The 20,147-nt window shown below is 47.5% G+C and overlaps 2 protein-coding genes across 5 annotated transcripts in view; one reads left to right on the top strand and one right to left on the bottom strand.

Moving 5' to 3' along the window:
• LOC106650131 (rab3 GTPase-activating protein catalytic subunit) overlaps positions 1-20,147 on the bottom strand; it is a 32,015-nt gene that overhangs the window by 8,852 nt on the left and 3,016 nt on the right. The gene's annotated exons all lie outside the window — the stretch shown is intronic.
• Positions 1,894-20,118, top strand: LOC106650134. 2 transcript variants are annotated; one of them, XM_014367974.1, is made up of 6 exons: positions 1,894-2,463; positions 15,038-15,921; positions 16,678-16,993; positions 17,078-17,634; positions 17,716-18,316; positions 18,768-20,118. In XM_014367974.1, the coding sequence occupies exons 1-6, from the start codon at positions 2,397-2,399 to the stop codon at positions 19,064-19,066; spliced, it is 2,724 nt and encodes a 907-aa protein (XP_014223460.1). In that variant the 5' UTR covers positions 1,894-2,396; the 3' UTR covers positions 19,067-20,118. The 2 variants fall into 2 exon arrangements, with proteins under 2 accessions (XP_014223460.1, XP_014223461.1); XM_014367975.2 differs by having other exon boundaries at positions 18,594-18,842.

Below are 20,147 nucleotides of genomic sequence, written 5' to 3'. Positions count from 1 at the left end.
TATAAAAATAAAGAAAAGTGCAGGTAGGTAGGCAACGGCAGCATAGAGAGGCCCGGCGACTTTTAATTCGCGAGCGCGCGGCCAAGCAGAGCTCTAGCTACTTTATTATGTATAAACATTCCCGGCAATTTTATGTTTATATATAAGTATATAGAGTTAAAATAAATTCAGTTCTCTGCTGTGCTGCACTTTTTGAGGGGCTGCTGCTGCTGCGGTGCAGCACAGTCCAACCATCATGCCATAGGCGTGCTCCGCGTGCTGCACTGGACTTTCACTCCAATTATCTTTGCGCGCGCCTTCTTATTCGGGGATAAAATGCTTTTCTGCCCGCGAGTCTGCCTATACCTATACTAGTAGACGAGAAGAGATTTTTTGCTCATTTAAAACGAAACTCGAGCTCGAGCGCGTCGAGGAACATACGTAGCTAGCGAGCGAGCGAGAGACAGAACAACGCGGCGCACGCGACAATAATTGCCCCAGCATCTAGAGCACACAATCGTAGCTAACGTAAACGACACATACGTACGAGAGAGCTATATAAGCTGCGTTTATGTATATGTATGTCATTATAAAGCTCGGCTGCGCGGCGGACTTTCGGACAAAAAGACGTCACATTATCGAACGATCGGTCGAGCAACGCCGAGCCGCGATCGCGTACAGCCATGAGACTTTGGACATATAGGATCGAACGAGGAGCAGCTGTACGTATATATACGCAGATATACGTATATACACATGCCGAGAGCCGAGAGGCAAGGTAAGGCCCGAGAGTCCACGCGCTCGGCTGCTTTAACCGTGTCACTAGTGCGGCTAGCGGTGTCCGATCAGTTGTTTTCAGAGGCTGAGTAAGAGGCACCTTGCTCACATTCGCACACACACACATACACACAATCTTATATACGCGTTGTGTCTGCGTTCGATGCCCCGCGCGCGTCTCGTACTGGCTTCTCCTCTTCTTCTTCCTCTTTGCCTCTTCTTTATTTTTTTCATTTTTATTTTCTCCTCACGGCGCGATTCTTGCCGATTTTTCGTGACCGAGTACACGCATCTTTCTGGGTATATGGCTTACCTGCTGCATGTCACGCGTGCCCGAGAAAAAGTCGTTATCGCGCTGGACCGTAACGCTTAAATACATCGAAGACGCGCAAAGCATTACGCGCGTATACGCAACGCCGAAGCAGCAGCAGAGACAGCAACAGGTGTCTCTCGGTGCACTTTTCGCAAATTACGATGCAGCTCGAGAGCCGTGCCAAGCGAAAAATCGCGCGTGCATAATATATCTTGGATGTACGCGTCGCTCGTATCAATTCATTCGTGGCATTGCGCGCATCCATCGTTACTTACGAGACAGAGAGAGAAAGAAAGAAAGAAAGAAAGAGAAAGAGCAACAGGTAGATAATCGTGCTTTGCCGGACAGCTCGCACGAGGTGGGGAAGGAAGCAAGCACAACAGCGGCACACTACGAAGAAGAGCTCGCGAAAAAGACAACGAAAGGAAAAAGTTAGCATTCAAGGGGGCAGCCGTCGCCGCACACGACTCTACGTTTGCGTCTGTATACGTGTGTACGTCAGTCTGTACGCGCTCTGTTGTAGTGGAGCACCGCCGCGAGTCGAGGTGGAGGTACTCTCCTCCGTCCGTGTGGGTATTCGCATACTACTACTCGCAAAGCTTATAGGAGTGAGGAGCGAGGAGGAGGAGGAGGAGGGAGAGCATAGCAGCAATCGCGTTGGACAGGATTCCTTAGTCGCGCGCGGCGGCGGCTGCACACTTTGCACACACATATAACACACACACCGATGAGCTGTTTTCTCTCTCTCTCTCTTTACTGCTGCTGACTTTTGCGGCTCGATGGCAGTGGCGACTCTTCGGCACCAACCAGTCGGCCCTAAGACAACTCCGCGAACGGACATAATAAAAATAACCTGCCGCGGACGCGGGTGTGTGTTGATTTTTCGTTGTGCGGCACAGCGGCAGACAACATTATAAGAATTGCCTGACGCGATCAGTACCGATTTTTGACGATATAAACAGTGTGAAATGCCGCCGCGTGTGTTCGTTTAACGTTCGAGTTTTCTATTACATAGTATATTTGCGGACAGGTGTGCGAGAGATCGTTCTATGAATTGCAAAAAATAATATTAGGATAAGTCAGTGTTCGGTGTGAATCGGCGAAGCTCTACAAATATATAGAAGAAGAGGACGACGATGGCGTCGACGACGACGGCGACTGCGATGAAAATCGATTCGATCGTCGTGCAGTGATACACATCATATACACACGCACATACAAATACATAAAACAATAGCTCGTAAGATCGACTAGAATCGAGCTCTGCCAATCGCGGCGTGTACAGCAACGATAGAAGACGATCGTGCCCGGCAGCCCCCCCGAGATCATGTACCCGAGCAGTAGAAGCAGTGTTGCAGCCGGTGCTGCTGGCCAACTGGATTTTTCTAACATGGGTGAGTACTAGTTCTGTATAGGTATTACCTGCTGCACCTGCACGCATCATATCTACGTACATGGAGTGTGTGTGTGTGGGGGTATGTGTCTGCGAAAGGGTTATTGGCCTCTTGGCTAGCTTGCGCGCCACGGATCGTCGTGTCTGCGTAAACGTGTATACGCACGTACGCTTACGCACGTATACATACACATATATATATATACGCGCGCATTAGAAAATACATACTAGCCGCCACTGTACTCGCATATAGAGTGCAAAAAGTGCAGAGAGAAAAGAAGACGAAGAAGAAGAGGAGTCGAGAAAGAGAGAAAGAGAGAGAGAGAGAGAGAGAAAGAGACGACGAGTCGTGCAAAAGAGTGTACTTATACGTAGAGGAGGCCCCGAGTACGAGCGTGCACTCGTGCGCATAGATGAGGCCCCGCGAGCGTATGTGTGTAGTAGTAGATACCTATATAGGCAGCATGCATTATAAAGTATATAGTCGTCGGCCGACCTTGAACCTCCTCCTCGCGCCACTATGTATATAAGGAACATCCTATATATGTATTATTCAGCGCACTACTACTACTCGCGGAGGAGCAGCAGCAGATTGCGCTAGAGCAAAATGTAGCAGTGCACGTACACGTAGTATCATCCTGCATGGATGCACACATGTACCTACCTACCCGCGGCACGCACCAACGTACATTATACACATCGATATATATAGGAGGAAGAAAATATATGCATACATAACGATAGGCAAATCAGTGCATATACGAGCCGAGCACTTTGGAGAAGTTATTATTATGTACACGCGCGCACCCTTTTTTTCTGTCCAAACGGTACAATTTAAATGTACGTGTGTGTGTATGTGCAGTATCGCGATGTAGTAATACGTATACGCAAGTCGCGCGAGTAATCGTCATCATTTTTTTACCGCTTTGTGTGCGGCTCTGTTTTTTTTACGCGCAGTCGAGCTTTTATTATCGTATATACTTTGTGACGTATCATATACATTGTCTAGCGCCTAGGTATTATACACATTCGTGCGTGCGGAGTTATAGGTAAACGCACGACTTCCGCTGCTCGACGACGACTACTCGCTTAAGCATCGAGAGCAATGAAAGTAATTGCGCACCTATCACGATCTCGTCGTCGGTGTCGTCGTCTTGTCCGTATAGTCTAGTATACCGAGCACGCGTATATAATACACATACGCGTAAGTTATATGAATGGCCGGATAGATAGGATTTTTTTTTCGTCGTCGTTGCTTGTTCCGTGTTCTCCAGTGCGGTGAAAATATGTGTAGCGAACGATTTCGATTACTGTTCCGGCTATGTGTGTGTATGTTGTATTTATGGGTAAAACACCAAACGCGTATACACGTATGTATATAGGAGGCACAGATACAGATCGGCTCAATAATATGCAGAAAGTTTATAATCGCGAAATCATCGGCAGTTTAACCTACATCGGCGCGCACACTAGGCCAAATGGGAGTCAGAGGCAGGTAGTGCAGCAGCAGCAGCACAACCACCAGCAGCAGCCAGAGCTCGATCGAGTGTAACTCCAGATGCAGTTTTCCATTTCCGAGCACGACCGGAAGCTTGACTGCTGAATCGATCGATAATACCCGACCGGATACCGATATTAAGTTGCTCTTCGTAGCTGTTGCTGCTGCTATATACTCGTTCGTACTCGGCAGCAGCAGCTTTTTTTCCATCTTACTTTTCACCAGTTGAGGCGTATTTTATATATGGGAGAGATAGATATACAGCACTCCGTTTTCTGGCCATGACTCGACGCGAAGCTACCTCACTTGTGTATATCTGTTGGCCGCGCGCGCGATGACAGGTGAATCGCTATAGTGTGTATGTGTTATATACACGAGCCGCAACACATGTCTATATCGATGTTTGTATGTATAGATGCCAAACATGAGCTCGAGTCAGCCGATTGACGATTACATTATTTTTCTGCCGTGTGGATATGTCATTGCCGACGTTTGACAGCGGCTCCGAATGCGTATGTAGGTACATGTGTGTGTGTGCGGTGACCTGTATCGCTTTTCGAAAGTTTCAATTTTGCATCGGAGCTGCACACCAAGCAAGTTCAAGGGTGCACTATACACACACAAATAAATAAAGAAAAGCGAATAGAAATCAGTGCAGGGATCATCTTCGTTCTCGGGCCTATATACTACCTATATGTATGTCGAAGGCGAACGCGTTACGGTTTTTCCCGCATTCAAATTGCCGCTGCAGCATAAGCATACATAAGCGTGCCGAACGAAAAATAATCCATGGCGTTTTGATTAGTCTTTCTCCATCTGTCTCTCGGCCCATGCAGATAGCTGTGCAATTTTCCAATGTAAGATGAGTCAAACGTCAATTATCCGCGCTAAAGTGAAAATATTTGAAATAATCGCTTTTCGCAATTACGCAAGCCTATAGCGCACTTCTCAAATCGTATCTTGCTTCATACACAGAGACGACGATTGCCGAAGTCGCGCGAGCTATTACGCGGGCCTCGCGCGCGTGATCCGCGTGCCCGAACTACCGCCCGCAGCTCGTATCCTCTCGCTATTTTCTCACTCTCTTTTTCTTTTTTATGTATACCTGCGGCTCGTTATATTAAAATATCCTATCGATTGTGCGTCGTTGTTGTTGTAGTCGGAGATAGGAGCTGTATTATAATGCACATTACAAGAGCGGTAAATACGAGCTATAACGTGCGAACGACGATGATCGTCGCTGCATAATATCGTGAGTCGAGAAAATTACGTGCGCCAACGTGAGGAGTGCGATCGGCACGTATATTCAATTTCTGACCAGTTTTGCGCGATACTTTATAGTGGTATGTTACGGCTATTCGACGCGTTGACAAAACGAAAACAATCGACGCCGTGCATTACTAAGAGAGTCCCCCCCTTTCCACCCCATCTCTTCTCCTCCTCCTCCTCCTTTTCTCATTCTCTCTGCGAATAATAGCCTGCACGCGTATGCACGCGTTATACACGCTAAAATATGCACAATGCGAAAAATATCGAGTCGCGAGCTCGCTTATATATTCTCGGCGATTTTCGAAAGTGCATATGCACCACACATCGTCGGCCGTCGCCGTCATCTTTGGCGTATGCATGCATGTATGTATGTATTTGCGCACGTTTAACAGCGTGTGTCAATTTGAGGAGATTTTAATCTATTCTCCGGGATTAGTGCGGCCGTGCTCTCCATACGGAGCGCGGCACAATATTATAGACGTGTATCCACCTTGTGAGCTACGCGATATAGAGTGAACGTTATATTATGTGCTTCGTGTATATGTGTATACCTGCAGCTGTGCCTTACCTGCCTTCTCTCGCGGGCATACTCACACAACACACACACACACACATATATAATAATGTTTATGAGCTGTATATATGCGGCACATGGCATGGCGAATCTGTGCGAGCTCTCCGCTGCTGCTGCACTGCAGCGGCCCACAGACTCTTTGCCTATGTGTGTGTGTGTGAGTGCAGTTCGTATATATATAATGTGTGTCTGTATGTATAAAATACTAACTGTAATACTTTCCTACATGTACACGTGAACGTCAATGCTCCGCGCGCGCGCGAAACGAGTTTTCGCGCCGAGCGATATAGCACGTGGAGCGAATTTGATATTTTTCTTACGTATGGTCGTCTCGCGGCGTATAGACTAAACGCACCCTGTGCAGAGTGCAGCGCAGCAGCAGAGTCTCCGCTTCGAAGATACACACACACACACGTACATAAAACCGGAAAAGGCCATTTTATTCTTTCCTTCGAGGCTCGACGAGCTCTAGCTCTGCTACAATTTCGCGAGCGTGTGTCATTATATTATGACGACGAGTAACGACGAACGACAACTTTCCACGAGGCGCGCGCGCGGCCCGTATTATGTATCTTTCATCTCTCGCGGGCAATCTTCCCACGAAAAGTCCCGCGCGACACACCGTGCTATATATGTGTATGTACCTACGTACGTACAGCAGCGTATATTTGCGAGGGAGAGAGAAACAGAGAAAATTAGCCGAAAAATGAGAAACCTCCTGTGCACAGCTCTCGTGGTATATTATACATTTACGATGAAAGTTACAAAGCTGCATATACGCGAGCCGGCCTGCATATACCCGAAGACTATTAGTATAGTAGGAGGAAGAAAGAAAAGAAAAAAATTGGAAGAAATGGAGCTATATGCTGCACACTGAGAGCGCCTCGTGTATAATCTACCGTTATCTTTTCCTTTTATTTGCCTATGCTCTCGTGAGATGACTGGTGTAACCAGCGAATTCTTGGAATATTTTGCTTTTTTCCATAAAAACATGAAAAAAAGAAAAAAAAAGAAGGAATGAGTCAAAAAACGTGATGCAGAGAAGGTTCGAGTCTGAAAGTGGCGATCGATAAGGTGTTGAGAATGAAAAAATACATAATCGATACAAGGATGACATGTTTATACATTGTTATTATTATATACCATGTGATTCCTTTCACCTCTTTTCTTTCTCTCTCTCTCTCTTTCCCTCTTTTTTGTGGAAAAGAAAAGAAAAGAAAAAAAGTCAGCGGCGCGCAAAATTCATCGAAAACCGGTATTACATTATCTCTCTCTCGTTCCTCTGCACGAGAGCTCGCGCGCGAAAATGTGCGCATCTCGAGCGGAGTAACAGGCGCACGCACAAATTTCATATAATATCCGCGATCGTTTAGATGGAATTAAAAAATGATTAATCGTAATTTGCCTGCGCTTGACGCGGTGCAGGCAGCCTAACCCCCTCATTAAATGCCGCGTACATATACTGCCACTTGTGTCGAGCACACACTGCATTTCTGCAGGCAGTGCACACGAGATCCCCGACGACGACGATGACGTGCGTCTAATAAATCCGAAAATAAAAAGAAACCGTAATCAATGCTCGTTTATACGGCGCGCGCTCCACTTGTTGCCCGATGCTGCTGCTGCTGCTTCGGCTGCAGTGCATCGCTTAACTTCCATCCGATACATACATATAGCAACTACCGGATCTTTCACTCGCTCGAGAGAAAAAAAAACAAGAAGAGGAAAAAAAACGTAGAGGTAAAAAAAAGGACGATGATTATGATGATGATGATGATGATGATTCGTTGTATACTTGCTGCACGGACTGCTCGCGCGCATTAAAGGAAAGCGAGCGCAATGGCCTGGAACACGTAGCCGTTTCAATCATTACATGCAAATTCGCGAATATAAACGAATTCTGTGCACTGCACTACTCTAGTGCTTCTCGAGGCTAGTTTCGCGTGTTATATATCGTATAAAACTTTTGCGTTTGCGTTACATTTATTTATATTTTATATTTTATATGGCATGCATAAACAAACGGTGTCGCGCGCGCGCGCGAGTCGAGCTAGCTACTCGTAAGAGAAAACTCGAGCCGTTTGGTGGATATACATATAGGTATACAACGCATGCCGTATGCACCGCACCATGGCTATGGAATTCGTTACACGCATATTTTGCCGTGCTCACGCAGCTATATAACATAAGCAAAGAGAGACTCCGATTCGCGTTGAGAAATGTGTTTATTTCTTTCTCTCTCTCTCTCTCTCTCTCTCTTCGACTCTTTCTCTCGTCGCGACTCTCGGCGACGATATACACCTTACTTATACATTATAATATACACGTGCTGCTGCCTGTATATACGTATAACTCTACCTATACATTGAAAAACAGGTTATTGTAAAAGGATATAAATCGTTTATTCCGCGCATTATGCTAATGTGCCTCGCGCGCGCGCGAGCGTCTGTTTAGCTCTGACCTGAATAATTCACATCTGACACACACGGACGGACACACGCACGCACATATACGTATAACACGCAATGGCACGCACGAGGCATGGGTGCACGGACATTTATTTAATACCGATTTCTTCGCGCGAAACGATCTCTTTTTACTTTTTTTCGGATCCATCGTTAGTTTTTGTTCGTATAATACTCATACACATTTCTTTTTCGATTCCTCGAACATCATCATCGCCTTCGTCGTCGTCGTCGTCGTCGTCGTACACGACGGAAATTGATAAAACCACGCGCAACTCGCGGACAATGGGGGTCTCTTTCTCATTCTCTCAAGCATCAAAGGATCGAGAGAGCTGGTCAGAAGAAAAACGAGGATCGCGAAGAGCCGAGCCTCGCGCCGCTGGAGGCAAGCACACACACACAAAAATAATAACCGCGAGAGAGCAAGTGGCGCAATGAGTAATATTACTCTCTTGGTGTGTGTGTGTGTGTGTGTGTGTGTGCAGCTCCGTAGCGGACCGCACGAGAAGATCGGTCGTATATAAGAGTACAAGTGAGAGAGGAGCCTCGCAGATGCACAAATACAGAGAAATGGAATGCGTACGTGTGCGTGTGTGTGCGTGTGTGCGATATAAAAGAGCGCCGGCGCGACAATATAACCCGTTAGACGCGCGTACCTATATACCTGCTGCGTGCGCGATGCAGCAGCGGTCTGCTGCAAGCAAGCGCAGTAAAAGGTGAGTCTTGACCGTATAATACGCGTGCAACGTTATTCAATGCTCTGCTCTTTTCGCAGCTTTTTCAACGCTCGCGTCCGCGTGTGTTACATACACGATGCTGCAGCAGCACTGACTGCAGCCTGTATTATACGTCTATTATGTACCGTGTTGTGTTGTACGCTCGACGCGTTGTATACCCGTATACATATAATATAATACCGATGTTTTTGCGTGAACAAGCAATAGCCATAATAGCAGCAGTAGTAGCAACTAACACGAGAGATGACACGATAGGTTCGTTTTCAGCGCGCTGCAGCCAGTGAAAGTATTAAATGCGCGCATCGTGTGTACATATAAATACAGCGGTGTATATAGCGCGGGTATACTTAATTGGCCGAATTGTGCGTCTGTCTCGCTCGGCGCAAAGGAGACGTCTGAGATAATCGCTTCATTAGATGCCGAGCGTTATATAGCCTTATAGATCGATATTATAATAATGCAACTTATTCAAAATAGCCATCCATCCACGCAAGCAGCAGCAGCAACAGCTCTTGACAACTAATTACCTTATATTGCCTGCGTTGTTGCTGTTGTTGCTGCTGCTGCTGCTGCCGTACCACTTGTAACATGGTAGAAAGGGAAAGGTTCTTTTTTTTCGTTGCGATTCAACTTAATTTCATAAGTTCTCTCTCTGCGAGTAGAGCGAGAGAGAAAGAGACAGATCGTTCACACGCGATAAAAAATAGTCATTATCGCAATTGACTTATTAGCCGTGTCGCGCGCGCGCGCCGAGGCCTGGATTTATGCAGTCTCAACGATAATGCGACACATTCTGTGCATGCATTTTATAAAATGCTCTCGAGCGAGCGAGAATTACTGGAGAGAGAGAGAAACCCGCACCCGTGTTGTGTCGAGTCGCATGATAGTTTATGCCGATCGAGCGCGCGCAGGCAGGCTTCGACACATGCTTTTATGGGGTATCAATCGGAGACTTTATTACACCCCCGTGCATATATTTATATGTATGCATACGCAAGATATTTTTCGTCAGACGAGCGACTTTCTCTGCCGTTGCCGCCGTCGCTGCCGCATGTGCAATAGTGCACAGTAGATAGGCGCCCAGCCCGAGAGACTCGCTCCTCTATGAATGGTGTGAAAGAAATTTATATAACACATGAAAGACTGTGACGAGAGAGCGCGGAAAGCTCGTGAATTTCCCACACACATACGCGTATACGCGTAGCTATAGATGCGTGCGCGGGAAAAACTAGTCTATTTTCTATGATGCACGGAATCGTTTACTATTCACCGGATTATTATGATGCCGCGGCGGGAGAATCGCAATCCGCTGCAATCAAACTTTCCTGCGTTAGTGCAAAGCCGCCTTCTGTGCGTCTGGTAACGTGCCGCGCAAAAATACATCGAGCCAAAGAGCAGCAACAACAACGACAAGAGACACACAACGACGTATGAGACAAAAAATAACACGTATCCCAGGGAAATCACGCGGAATTTCGTTCAAACCACGCATATTACACGTATGTAGTATATGGTAAAACGGCGAAAAAGAAAAGAGTATAATACGAATCGCGAAACGTTGTACGGACTATTTAATGACGAGCGCGCGCGTCGTGGAGAACTTTCTGCGTGGACTTGTGTTTGTGCGAGCGCACATTGATTGAAAATTTTTCATTGTTAACGATCGCGCGGGCCTCTCTCTCTTTCTATCTCTCTTTCTCTCTTTCTCGTTGTCTTTCTGTTATTTAGCATTGAATCGTATAAACCACCACGCAAATTTACATTGAATCGTGCGGGCGCGCGCGAGGTAAACAAAAAAATAAAAATAAAATGAATTAAAAAAATACCGATCCCGTGTGGGCTTTATTATTTATCCGCGCTTCGATGCATTATACACGAGTATTTTACAATATTACGCGAAAAGTTTATGTATACCTCGTTTATGTATGTGTATAAATGTCAAGACGGCCGGAAAATGCACGTCAGCGAGGGATAATAATAAAAATTATGCCGAATATGTCACGTATGCCGCGGCGCTGCATAATGGCATAAGGAAATCGGTGCGCGCCTGTAAAGCTCGGGTAATGATCGTTATTTAGCCGTTTTCCTATCGGATTACATTTTCCACGTGTATTAACCATAGGCATATCGAATGAGCTGCCCGCGTGGTTGTCCATAGATATATATATAAATGCGCGCACACGAAAGAAAGAGAGAGAAAAGAGCTATGTATAATATAAAATGAGTTATTATTGTGCGCAAAAGAATTTAAAGCTTGCGAAATCGGCGCGTACGCGTATACATATAAACGTAAACCGCCATCGAGTATGTGTGTGCCTACTTGTGTACGCTAATAAGTACTACGTGTATAATAGAGGTCGGTCTCTCGATTCTCCTCGTAGCAACCGACACACAGGCACACACAAGAGAGTCGCATACCTGTAGCAAAAGATTTTAATCGATGAGAGGTTCGCGATTATATATATAGGCACACGTTATTATCGATTTCTGCCGCTGTTTGCGCGCTATACTCGCGAGTCTGCCAATTTGTATGCCGAACCTCTCGTCGACCGTCGTCGTCGTCGTCGTTCGCCGTGGCCTACAAGGATAACCATTCAAAAACATCATCCGTATATATAGTATAGTATATTTAAAAGTCCGAATGGAAAAAAATAAAGATGAAAGAAAGAGAGAGAAGCCATGAGAAAAAAAGGAAACGAGCGTAATATCGGCGCTCGCGCGCGCGTTGAAAAATGTCACGCAACCAGTTCTTACAATGTCGAAAAATTCGCCAAGTGACTGCCTGCCTGCTTGATATATTTAGCGTATATACATACTTACGCGTATATATGCGTGCGAGCTGCTGCTGCTGAGTATTCGTGATTCTCGACTCGAGAAAATCAAGGCGTAAAAAGATTGGCTGGTTTAATTAGGCCATGCGCGCGAGCTATATAGGTATAAGCACATCTATATAAACACAGCCGTGTATTTATATGTATATTTCGCGTGTGTGTATCGGCGAGTAGAAGTACCTATATAGTCTTGGCTCGGCATGCCTCGGCATCTGGTTTTCTAAATCTATTTTTCTTTTTCTTTCTATTTTTTTTCTACCGAAGCTTTTCTCTCTCTCTCTCTCTTTCTCTCCGTATGCACTTATATGCATGATCCACGCCTGTTTCGAGCGAGCTGCACATACGTACGTATTATACGTATACATAGTGGCGCACGTGTGCAATTCTGTACGTCGCTTATACGCTCTGTGTGTATATAATATCGAGCCTCGAAACGCGAGTCGAGCTATATGTATACAGGAGAAGGAACGTTTTAGCATAAATTTAACTTCTCATTAACCTTCTTCGGCTCCGAGGTACAAACAACACGACGACGATGACTGCTTATATGCGCGCAAATTTGCAGGCGAAAGAAATCGCATGAAGTCCGCGTGCGTGTGCATGTGCGCAACGCGTTTGCGAATGTGTCGCGTTACTGTATATAAAAAGCGTCGAGCTCGAAGCTTCGCCAGAAATCTCGAAACTCTCTCGATCCCGAGACGGAATAATCCCTTTGCAAATAAATTGCACGGCACCTTTCGCATGTATAATATAAGCATAATATACGGAGCCGCGTGTTCGATAACTAACGCGCGTAGAGCCTGCACTGCGTCAACCTGTGCTTGCGAGCGCACGACTACGACGACGACGCGATCGGGCGCGAAAACATATATTTTATATCTCAACGCACAGTTTTGTCCATTAAATTCTGGCTGTACGCTCTACGACGCGCCGTACACGAATTATATTATATTATACGCGCAATTGCATAAGCTAGCCGCTCGCGCGCGGCGGTGTGTATATCGCATGGCCAGCGTCGCAGTGCGGCGCGCGACCAAAAATACCGGAGTCGTATAATCGCGCTTATGCTCCATTACGTAATTATTAATGCATATTATAAAATCTGGGCGCAATGACGGCCCGGCCTGGTCTGGCGCGCGAGTTTGTAAAGCATCGATGTAGCAAGCGGGCCACTCGGCGCGACGAATAACAACTAAATCAATTGAAGTTGCATGTAATATATATACCCGCCGCGCGCGAGAGAGTGGCAATTCGCAAAGTTGTGGAAATTAAAAATTTTTCAAGTCCGCATCTGAGCGACTGAGCGACTGAGAGTGAGCGAGAGACAGATAAAGAAGCAATTAAGCGCGGAGAGCACAAACGTAACCGGGAAATGCGCGAGTATTATATCTATATCTATATATGCTACGAGGCTGCTGTTGCCCAAAGGGAGAAAAGAGAGACGACGTATAATACACACACACTCGCACAGCAGACATAGTTTAGCGGAGAATATGTAAGGCAGAGGAAAAGTGAAAGGCTTTGTGTGTGTGTATGTATACGTGTGTATGGTACGTGATACGGTATTCGTGCGAATTTGCGAGCACATGCAGCAGCATCAACATCGTCGCTGCTGCTGTATATATATGCATGCTACTATGCGAGATTTCTCACTGATTGCCGATTTCCAAAGAGCTCTGAGCAGCATACCTGCGGCGCGCGCCAAGCGATGTGTCGCCCGTACACGTATATGTATACCTATACGCGCCACTTCCTCTCGCGTGCGAGCTACATACATATAACACTGCGCAGACAGAGGCTGCTGCTGCACGCACGTGGGATCTCCGCAGTGTGTACACACAGTAGTATGCTATATAGGCACAAGCTGTGCACATGCACCGCAGCGGAGGCGGCATGATTAAAACTGCGTAATCCTCTCTCCCTCCCTGAGACTGACTAACTTCGCTCTTTCTCTCTCTTACTCTCGCGCGGCAATTAGAATAGAGAAAATCATTGAATTTCGCGTCCCTTGTGCTCCGTAATAACAACGAGAAGAGCAGCAGCGGCGGCAGCGACATTAAAAGCAACAAAAAAAGCTCCTACCTACACACGAAGAGCAGCAGAGAGAGATGCATATCCGCGAAAGTCTCTTCAAGTATGCCGCCACTGCGCTCGATGCTGTATGTGTTGGTGTGTGTGTCTATGCATGTATAACTCTCAGCGAGATATCTGCATTGCTATGAGCTAGCTAAGCTAGCTCGGCTCTGGCTCCGCAAGCCAAGGCGTTAATGGCTCTAGGTGTCCGAGTTAGCAAGTGTTCCGCGTCTCTCCGGCATGCAACTTGCATTTATATGTATATAATGCATGCTACGTGTTATATATACATACCTAACATAGATATGCTACTAAGGCAAATGCCGACTACTATTACTACTAGCGCCTGCCTCGAACGCTTGGCGTTTGGCGCGCGGGCCTCGTGGTAATCGGCGCTTGTAATCTTCTTCGCCTAGAGAAGAGGAGCAGTCGCGCACTAATTATCTCGCGAAATTCATATTATATACGTACACACAACTGCTGGAGGATGCGCCCGAGTTAGCTCTCGAGAAACATGCAAAAGAAAAGAAACGAGTAGAAAAAAAATTATACTATATAATACGTATATTGGCTTTCGATCGAGAGCCGCTCGCTGCTCGTTACAATTTCGAATTCTATTAAATCGAGGAGAGAAGAGATTAGGAGAAAGAATCAAACGCGGAGATCGGTATACGCCTCTCGATCGTCTGCGGTCGATGCAACAACAGCGGCAGCAACAGTTGTCGGATGAATACGTAAGATAGAATTGCTAACCTGCCTTGTTATATATACATGCTTAGTCGCGCTCTAATGAGGATAAATTGCTCGAGCGCCTTTTTTTGTTAGCTACTGCTGCTGCTGCTGCTGCTCTCGCAAAAGCGTCTCGCATGATCGTAGATATATTTTATTAGCCGAGTGAAAGTTCTTTTTCTTTTTCAACTTCTTGTTTTTTTTTGCTGTTCCTGTTGTTGCTATCCGTTGTTAATGTTGTTACCCACCCGTCGATGGAAATTCGATTCGTTACGAGTGGCACGCGGGTGTGACCGATTTATTTCCCTTTATCTCTCTGATGTATCATCCTGTTACCGATCTCTCTATCTTTTACATATCGAAATCTACATTGAAATTGTCTGCGTTCGTCCGTTGCAGCGAGAAAATCCATGTGGCTGCTGCTGGCGATCTGGCTGCAGCTGGCCCTGGCCACGGGTGCGGCCCAGTCGTCGCCCTGTCCCTGGTCGTCCCAGCAGCTGACCGATCTCGAGAACTCCTGCACCTGCGACTACAATCTCGCCTACGAGCTGGCCGTCCAGTGCGACTACGTCGATTTCAATCAGCTGCTGCAGGCGCTGCGCCGCTACGCCTCGCAGCAGGCGCGCATCGACATACTCTACGTGAACAACAGCACGGTGGGCACGCTGCGCAACAACACGTTCCAGGGCCTCAGGGTGGTCAATCTGCAGCTGTCCGGCTGCAAGATCAAGACCATCGAGAACAACGCCTTCGCCGGCCAGGAGAACACCCTGAGGAATCTCAATCTGAGGGACAACGAGCTGCACGAGGTGCCGCGTCAGGCTCTGACCAATCTCAAGAACCTGACCATCCTCGACCTGTCCAAGAACAAGATCAATCGCGTGCCCGAGCACTGCTTCCTCGGCCACAGGCTCAATACCCTCAAGCTCATAGGCAACGCCGAGCTGCAACTGGAGACCGCGAGCTTCCGGGGCCTCGAGTCGACCCTGAAGAATCTCAATCTGATGGGCACGCGGCAGCGCAAACTGCCCGAGGCACTGAGAGGTCTCAAGGCGCTGGCCTTCCTCGATCTGTCGCAGAACAGCATCAGGGAGCTCGGCGGCAGCAACGCCTTCCAGGGCCTGAACTCGCTCACGGGCCTGAATCTCGAGCGCAATCTCATCCAGTCGATCGGTCCCGACGCCTTCGCCGGCGTCAGCTCGACCCTCAGCTCGCTCAGCCTGCTCAACAATCTCATCCCGGAGTTCCCGACCAGCGCCATTTCCATACTGCACGAGCTCAAGGTATGTATATATACCTACATAACTGCGCGCGTCAAATATATAATAGTTATGTTTTATATTGTTGTTGCAACTACGCGCCGCTTACTGTAACACATATCTATATAACAACACTCGAGTCGCGAGTATACGTTTAATACGCGCGGGTATTCGGTTACACAGCTGTAACGTACGAAACTTATAACGGCAACTGTTACAACTGCACATGTGCACGTATACAGTTCGCGCGCGTCGAAAGATGAAGAGAGCAACAACAAAAAATGAAGTTTGTTGCAGAGTACGTTATACACATTCGCGACTGGTACAGGTTTTACATTTTCAACGAGCGCAGAATTATTTACGCTAATAATAAAAGCGAATGTTTCTCGTGGTCGCGCGCGCGACACAGACGCTGATGATGTTGCTCAACAGCATCCTGTGCAACTACGGCGGCTACAACAACAGAAGTATACGTTTCGTAAATAAAGAGTCGTTGTATCGTTTGTTTTTTTTTCTTCTTCCCTCTCTCGCTCTGTCTCTCTCTCTCTCTGTCTATGTCTATGTCTTATCTCCCAAGATGTATGCATGTGTGCACTCGTGCATACGACTGCATGCTGTATACGTGCGCGTCTATTCATTAAAAAGGATTTGCAACGATATTAATCAATCAACTTAACGTCGCGCGCGCGCACTCGTAGACTCATAAATCTTAAAAACGATCGATACGAGAGAGCCTCTTATACATAATATATTTTAATGCTCGCACTATATTGAATACAGGTTCTCGACATAGGCTTCAATCTCATGACGGAGCTGCCGATCAGGGCGTTCGAGGGCAATCCGTCGCTCACGCTGCTGGCCATCGACGGCAATCCCCTGTCGACGGTGCCGCAGGAGGCCTTCGCCAAGCTGAACGGCACGCTGCGCGGCCTCAGCCTCGGCGGCCGCTTTCTCGTCTGCGACTGCAAGCTGCGCTGGATCGTCGACTGGATGAAGTCGCGCGATCTCCAGGTGACCAGTCGCGAGAGCAAGCCCCAGTTCTGCGGTAGCCCCAAGCAGCTGCACGATCGAGCCTTCGATACCATCAAGCCCGAAGGTATGTCATTTTCCACACGCATAATATACCGAACGAAACCTGTTTGGATGATAACACCTTTGGGAATGTATTTGCCTTGGACAGAGATGACGTGCGACCGACAGTCGGAAATCGTGGGCATTGGCACCGTGGAGAGCGTCGAGCCGACCGGAGCCATACTCGAGGCCATCGAGAGTCAAAACACGCAACACGCCGCCGGCACCCACAAGCCGAGCACCGTCTCGTCCAGACCGACCAATTACTACGAGACCACGAGCACGTCTTCGAGCACCAGTAGCAGTTCGAGTACCGTAGTGGCGACTCACATGCCGACGACCCTGGCCGAGCCGAGCAGCCCCAGCCGGGAAATAGTCGCGACCAAGCGACCGGGTAACATCTACGCCACGAGGAACAGTCCGAACAACAACCCGAGGCATCCACTGGTCCAAGGATCGCCGTTGTACACCAAGCGCAACCATCCGGACATCAGTATCAAGGACGCGCTGAACCAGGACAGCACTCTCATCATCAGGTGGGAGGCAAATCCCGAGCCGCTTCACTTCAAGGTCGCCTACAGGCTCTTCGGCGATCCGATGTTCAAAGTCGGGCCTCAGTTGAACAGCAACGAGAGGGAGTTCAAAATCAAAAGCGTACCGCCACATGTTCGTCCTTTTCTATAATTATGCTTGCAAGCTGCGATGCGTATCGAGTGATTTCGAAATACTTGTGTTATTATTCCACAGGAATGTCTGATAGTCTGCGTCATCGACTCGGCCGACATCGCGCAACCGACTCCTGCCAACGTTCCCTTCAGTCAGTGCCGCGAGGTGCGCACCGACGGCCCCGCCACGTCCAACATGGACAAGATCACGATCGCGGCCTCGGCCTCGATCTGCCTGACCATCCTCGCGGCGATACTCATCTTCTTCCTGATCAGTCGGCGCAGGCGACACGCCAGCTCGCGCAAGCTGCACACGCTGCAGGAGCCGGGCAAGCTGCCGATCGCCGGACTTCCGGTCAACTGCTGCTCGAGTTTGGTGGGACCCACGCCGAGCCCGGGCGGCGGTATGGGCGCGCCCCTGCCCGGCATCCAGGGCACTTTATCGGCCTACAGCGTGCAGAAGGAGTGGGACCAGCTGTCGGCCTACAGCACCAGGAGCCGGAACAACATACCGAGGCCGAAGATGTTCCCCGTGGAGAGGAACGGATCGGTGACGAGGGCGTCCTGCTTGGACGACGGCGGACCGCCGGGGGGACCGTCATCCATGAACGGCCATCCGAGAGGTCATTACTATCCCGGCGCGACGCTCGGATCGAGTCTGGCTGGATTGGGTAGTCGACAAGGTACGTAACGCCATCCGAGCCTCTTTCCTAATCTTTGCTTGATAATCACTTGTAACTTCGATCTGCACGACCAAGAAGCTTATGTAAACGGTAGTTTTCTCGGTATCTTTTTTTTCTTTCTTATTCGTTCTTGTGGAGATTGGACACTGCACCACGCACCGCACGCACTCGATTCACTGTACAATAGTCGACACACCAACCCACCGTAGCCAATTTGTTAAGCGATGCAATGTGTGTGTGATCTCTAAAGGAGCGAAAAAACGCTATCTGGTTTCAGCGTACCGCCACTAAATCTCCTCCTATTCTTCTGCTCTATCCTGTTCTGCTGTCTTGAAAATTCGAACACGATGCTCAAATTGTGTGTGTGTCTGCGTTGCAACGACGATGTGACACAACAACAAGCCACAAGCTCAACACACCCAACCCACACCCTCATCATCACTCGTTTCAGACCTACGTCACTCGAGGCAGTCGCTGGCCTCGCGCAACGGCGGCGGCTGTCCCTATCCGGGCGGCCCGGGCAGCCAGAGCAGCGCCCGACGCCAGAGGCCGAGATCGAGGACCAACAACAATCAACACCATCAACAGCAGCAGCAGCAGCACCTGCCCAGGCCCGGCAGCCGTTACAGCCTGGCCGAGTCGACGCACACGCTGAATCGCGACTACGAGGAGAGCAACTGGACGGATCACGACATGGACATTTACATGGCGAGGAACCCGACCACCAGAGGTGGACTCGTGCCGCTCTGATACCACTGCCAACGATGAAAAAAGCACAAACTCTCGATGGCATGTCGTAGCTCTGCGTGAAATAGGAATTCGTTTTTTTTTCGTATAATCTCGCTCGTTCGTTCGTCGAGCTGCGCGACGATTACCCTCCTCCTCTATTCGTAATCTTCGCTTTTTCCATTGATACAGGTCGATGGAGATTTCACGATGCGAAGGTATCAGGACTAAAGTTTAGATTTGTTGTTATTTAATAAACTTCGGTTAGACTATAGTTAGCAATGACCGGCTCCAGTGTAACGCAAAGTTGTGTATATTGCGCGCGCCCCAATTTCGGGTGGGTACATATCATACAAAAGTGCAATATTTTCATGTAATAATAACTCAGCAATTGTTATTGTCAATTAAATCATAGGTATATGTTTAAGATAAAACGGACTCGCGCGCTTATTACGTAACAAATAAGTCAATTTTATTGTAATACTTAGCATTAAAAACGTTTGTACGAAGTTTCCCGAAAGAACAAAAACAGAAAAAGCAATTGATTTTTCTTCGAAACGTAATATTTCCAAAGCACCGATTGTCTCCTCGTATCCCCCTCAAACTTTCTGGTAATTTGTATGCTCGTTGGTTTTTTGCTCTCTTTTTTTTCGGATTTAAAGTAGTCGCGATATGGGCAAAAATTAGTTGTCGTAAATAGATTTAGTCTTTAGCGTAATGCATAAGAAAAAAGAAGGAAAAACAAGAAGGAAATTGGTGCGAACAATGTGTAACGTTGCAATGCATCTCGTCCAAAGACTGCACGATTGCGCCAGCGATGATATTATTTTAATGACATATAATAGGCACTTCGTTCATACATTGCATGTATGGGTGGTCGTGTCTGAGGAAAAAAGCAGCAAATCATTATAAACATAAACGATGTAATTAGCCTTTAATTCGAGCGATTTAACGCGCGTAATTTGTCGTGTAAAAACTGTGTTCGTTTAATTACGGATAATCCTCTCTTTCTTTATATCGATCAATAATGTAAATAAATCAAAAACAAAAACAACGTCTGAACTCGAAGATAATTTATACATATAATATATATTATACGATGATG

Source organism: Trichogramma pretiosum, unplaced genomic scaffold (assembly GCF_000599845.2).
Source record: "Trichogramma pretiosum strain Unisexual culture from Peru unplaced genomic scaffold, Tpre_2.0 scaffold82, whole genome shotgun sequence".
Taxonomy (NCBI): Eukaryota; Metazoa; Arthropoda; class Insecta; order Hymenoptera; family Trichogrammatidae; genus Trichogramma; species Trichogramma pretiosum.
This window is presented reverse-complemented; position numbering and strand designations above follow the sequence as displayed.

Bases quoted from the DNA above. Each gene is read 5' to 3' on its own strand.
- LOC106650134 (XM_014367974.1), top strand. From the start codon at position 2,397: ATGTACCCGAGCAGTAGAAGCAGTGTTGCAGCCGGTGCTGCTGGCCAA. The intron at 15,922-16,677 runs GTATGTATATAT...TATTGAATACAG, and splicing joins CCATACTGCACGAGCTCAAG to GTTCTCGACATAGGCTTCAA. The intron at 16,994-17,077 runs GTATGTCATTTT...TGCCTTGGACAG, and splicing joins CGATACCATCAAGCCCGAAG to AGATGACGTGCGACCGACAG.